The sequence below is a fragment of the Chelon labrosus genome, assembly GCF_963514085.1.
Source record: "Chelon labrosus genome assembly, chromosome: 5".
Classification (NCBI taxonomy): Eukaryota; Metazoa; Chordata; class Actinopteri; order Mugiliformes; family Mugilidae; genus Chelon; species Chelon labrosus.
In genome coordinates, this window is record NC_140341.1 from 5,512,971 (window position 1) to 5,517,377 (window position 4,407).

General features: G+C 37.6%; 1 protein-coding gene across 1 annotated transcript; it reads right to left on the reverse strand.

Moving 5' to 3' along the window:
- Positions 1-872: 872 nt before the first annotated feature.
- Positions 873-3,577, reverse strand: LOC311488550 (olfactory receptor 4E2-like). Its single transcript, XM_084545322.1, has one exon. It carries the CDS (start codon positions 3,290-3,292, stop codon positions 2,324-2,326), a length of 969 nt encoding a protein of 322 aa, XP_084401448.1. The 5' UTR covers positions 3,293-3,577; the 3' UTR covers positions 873-2,323.
- Between the last annotated feature and the right edge of the window lie 830 nt (positions 3,578-4,407).

Below are 4,407 nucleotides of genomic sequence, written 5' to 3' on the forward strand. Positions count from 1 at the left end.
ACCTAATGTAGCAAAGTTCTTGTTCTATATCAACTTTGCAACACTTGTTTTTTTTTTTTCAATGACCATCTCCTTAAAATGAATGTCTCAGCAAAAAAATCTTTGATGAAATACATTTAACATACGGTATGCATATTTGTAAATAACAGAAGGTAAAAGATTTGTTTTTTGGTACAAGTGCATGTTGGCTTTTAAGGTTTTCATGCAGGGCCCGCTTTACCCTAACCCTAACCCTAACCCTTGTGGCAGAAAGATAAAACTGCAGAACAGCCCTTTACCTCCTGAAAGGAAAAGGAGTGGGGGAAAGGAGTGAGAAAAAAAAATGGTCAGTTAACAAATGACTGATTCATTCAAATCTGCCTGCTATTAGAAGAAAAAGAGTGAAATAAATATTGTAAAAAGAAAAAAACTGGCCCATCACAGGCTGGAGAAAACCCCAGTAGAGCTAAGTACTGACCATCACTCTCCAGGCTTCACCTATGTCCCCTCAACCCAAAAAAGCCCCTCAACCTTTTCCCCTCTGATCCACACGGTCCTACACACCTGAAGCTGGAACTGAACTGGACTAACACACACACACACATCTCAACGCCCTTCATTCCTTTTGGACATTGATTACTTAAGTGTCGTTGTTGTGTTGCCATAATTTGTGTTAAATGAGTGAACTTTGAATTGTGATATTTTAGTTTAACCCCTATTTTGCCTGATTAACTTTACAAGTAAAAATCTTAAGAGAATTTGATTTGTAGCTTATTTGTGCTATGTTGCTCGTTTAAGTAATATAAATCTGCTTTAAATATTAAATGCCCTTTGATTTATAATTACACTTGATATGTTAATTTCTCCACAGATATCATTTTTGTAGGTAGGATTAACAGCTAGCCGGTAAATTTCTATAGGTTACACACCTACACCTAAATGATTAATCTAATTTGACAGGATTATGGCGTGGTGGTTAGCACTGAAGCCTCACAGGAAGGAGGTCCTGGTTTCGAATCCAGGGGCCGACTAGGCCTTTCTGTGTGGAGTTTGCATGTTCTCCCTGTGTCACGGTCCAAAGACATGCTCGTAGGTTAATTGGTGATTCTAAATTGGCCGTAGGTGTGAGTGTGAGTGTGAATGGTTGTCTGTCACTCTGTCTTAGCCCTATGATAGACTGGCGACCTGTCCAGGGTGTACCCCGCCTCTCGCCCGATGACTGCTGGGATAGGCTCCAGCCCCTCCGCGACCCTTCACAGGAACAAGCGGTTACAGAAGATGGATGGATGGATATTAACTTCCTGTCTGGCACCCAACTACTAATGTGTGTAACCGTTTCTAGCCCCTACACTACACCCTAAACTACCCTTTGTGGACATTTTTATTGACAAGACACTGTCTACATATTTCAGTGAAATACTGTAAAGTGGGGAAGTACAATATGTACCATTTTTTTTATTTGGGTAATTATCATGGACACATTACATTGTTCATAAATAACAAATAAAAATTGATGAAAGAAATCACATGACGAGGATTTAACACTGGAGGTTGTTTGATACATAATGAATTCAACCAAACATTTAATAACATCAAACAAACTGTTTAAGCTTGACAAAGACATGTTTCTTTGGATATTAAGTAAAAAGCCAAGAGTAGTATCTTATTCATCATATTTCATGAGTAGTTTTCTTTTTTTGTTGTTCTGCAATCACAAAGAACATTTCACACCACTGTTAAAATGAATTTTGTGAACGACAGATGGTAAAAGCTTCATTAATAGCTAGTAATGTGTACATAGACTTCAAAGCTTGGGTGTGATGACAATGATCTTCTTTAGGAGACTTTGTGTACCCTAAAGAAGATCATTGTTCTAATTTGTGGCCGTTTCAGTCCATAAACAAGGGGAGTATTAATGTGAAGAATTAGCAAATACGTTTCTGAACTCATTTTAACAGTCTGGTAATAAGTCATTGACAGTTCGCAGAAAAGAGGGAAAGAAAATGTGACAAAAGACATAATGCGAGACACACAGGTTTGGACAATTTGCAAAGAAAGTCGTGTGCAGTTTACAAAGGAGGAACAGCACAGATACTGATGGCAGCAGAAACTGCAGCATAGATTACAGAATTACAAGCTTCAGCACTGTCTTACAATTCCAGTTACATTTAATGTTTGCATGTTGGGCTTTTATCTGCAAAGAGGGGAACTTTTTGTATGATTTCTAAAAAACACCCTTTTAATTTGTGCAACCAAAAACATAACAGCAAGTTTCTTTTTCTTTTTTTTCTTTTTTTAACAGTCTATTGTCTCCTTAATTTGAGAGTAACACCTAACTGAACGTTTATCTGCTAACAATGTGCATGTTGACTTTTAACATTTGGATGTAGGATGCGCTCTTCAAAACAATCACTGCTCTGATTTGTGGCAGTTTCAATCCATAAACTAGAGGATTAGTAATGGGAGGAAGGGCCACATATGCCAAAGATGAAAGAATTGCAATGACTGGACTCATTTCAACAACGGTATAACGACTAAATGTTTGCTCACAGAAGAGAGAGAACATTATGGTGAAAAATGATACAGTGTGAGGCAGACAGGTTTGAAACGCTTTCCATCTGAATTCAGACGAGCTTCTCCTACAGACAAGCAGAATACGCAGGTACGTGTACAGGACAAAGACCAGGGGGCTAAGAAACAGGATCATAAACACCTGACCCACAATCTGGTTACTCTTATAGTTGTTGTTACACGTGAGCTTTGCCACAGGCCAGTTAGAGCAGAAAGTGCTTTCCAGTTTGTTTCCACACAAAGTTAAACGAGCAATAAAGAAGACACCAAACACACACACACATGCAGAATAGATTATATTAAGTAGTATCAGACCTAGTACCATCTTAGATGTCATTATATTGTGATAGTGTAAAGGCTGGCAAATAGCAATATATCTATCATAGGCCATGATAGTGACAAATTTATAATCAGATGAAATATACAGGTAAATAACATACATCTGAATGAAACAAGTCGGACGTGAGATCAAATGAGTGTCAGACAGAATATCCATCAGAAACCTGGGAAAGAATCCAGACGAGCCAAACAGAGCGTTAACAGATAGACAGCAGATGAATATAAACATGGGCTGATGCAGAGACTTCTCCTGGCAGATTGTTATAATTATAACAACATTAGCAAAGATTATAGTCATGTAAAACAACAGACATAGTGTGAAGAAAAGATATTTGAGGGGCCCGTAGTCTGTAAACACTGTGAACTGAAAATAATAAGGATTCACACTACTGTTGTTTGTCATGTCTGGAAAACAGCAGAGCTGCGAGAAGAAAAGTGAGAGTTATGGAGAGAAAGAAGTTGATCAGATAGATTAAATGAGGACTTAACTGTGGAAAAAAAGTGTTTTTAAGAAATGTCCTTTTTGAACATGCTGTTAACAATCCTCAAGTAAATACATACATTTAAGTTGTAAAAGATGCACGTTTCAGACACATAAATCACAACTAACACATTTTAAATGATTCCTAAACAAATAGTCAGAAATCAAATCTGGGAGGGAAATCACACGTTATGAATGCACAAGAAACATTTACAATGGAGAGTTATCAGTGTGTCCATGAGTAAAACATCATAACATCATAGTTCAATGAATGAGGAGGAAATGAATACAGGTTTTCAATGCACCAAGATGACAGAAAGGCAAAATCAGTCACATGTTAAATTTCATAAAGTAAAAAATGTGACCAAGAAACACTATCAGCAATGCAATTTGAAGTGACATAAACAGTTTAAATAGTTTAAAGAAATGTGCTTACGTCCTGTGGTCTGTGCAGCTAATGAAGGCATAGAGACGTTCAGAAGGTCTTCGCAACATTGCATGAAAACTTCGATCGAACTGATATGATATACTTTTATCTTATTCTTCTGCTACACTGGGAACGGTCACATGAACCAACAAAGTCCAAAGGGAGATAAAGTACATCATTAAGGGACTACATGTGTAATTTTTCACTGGGACTGAAAAAACGTGCCAACAAGGAATTCCCCAGATGGCAGTTCCTGCAACATGTTGCAAGAGTAAGAAATAGTTTGAGATTATCCCATGTGACAATTCTCTGTCACGCACTCCTATTTTTCCTGTTAAGAAAATAAGAGAAAAGGAGCAACCTACAGAGTGGAGATTTAAACAAGACCGGCAGGAAGTAAATAGTACTGTACGGCCAAAAGCGCCAAATGTGCCAACTCCATATACTGTTTTATCTCAAGTGCATCCGAATGCACAATATTTCTTAGTTATTGATTTGTTGAATGTTTTTTTTTGTGTTCTTGTTCTCCCAGACAGTCAGTACTGGTTTGTCTTTAACATAAAAGGCAAAGGTTACGCATTTACCACACTGTAAAGGCCACTGCGAAAGA

What these genes read in the sequence shown, in the direction of transcription:
- LOC311488550 (XM_084545322.1), bottom strand. Translation starts at nt 3,292, where the DNA reads ATGACAAACAACAGTAGTGTGAATCCTTATTATTTTCAGTTCACAGTG.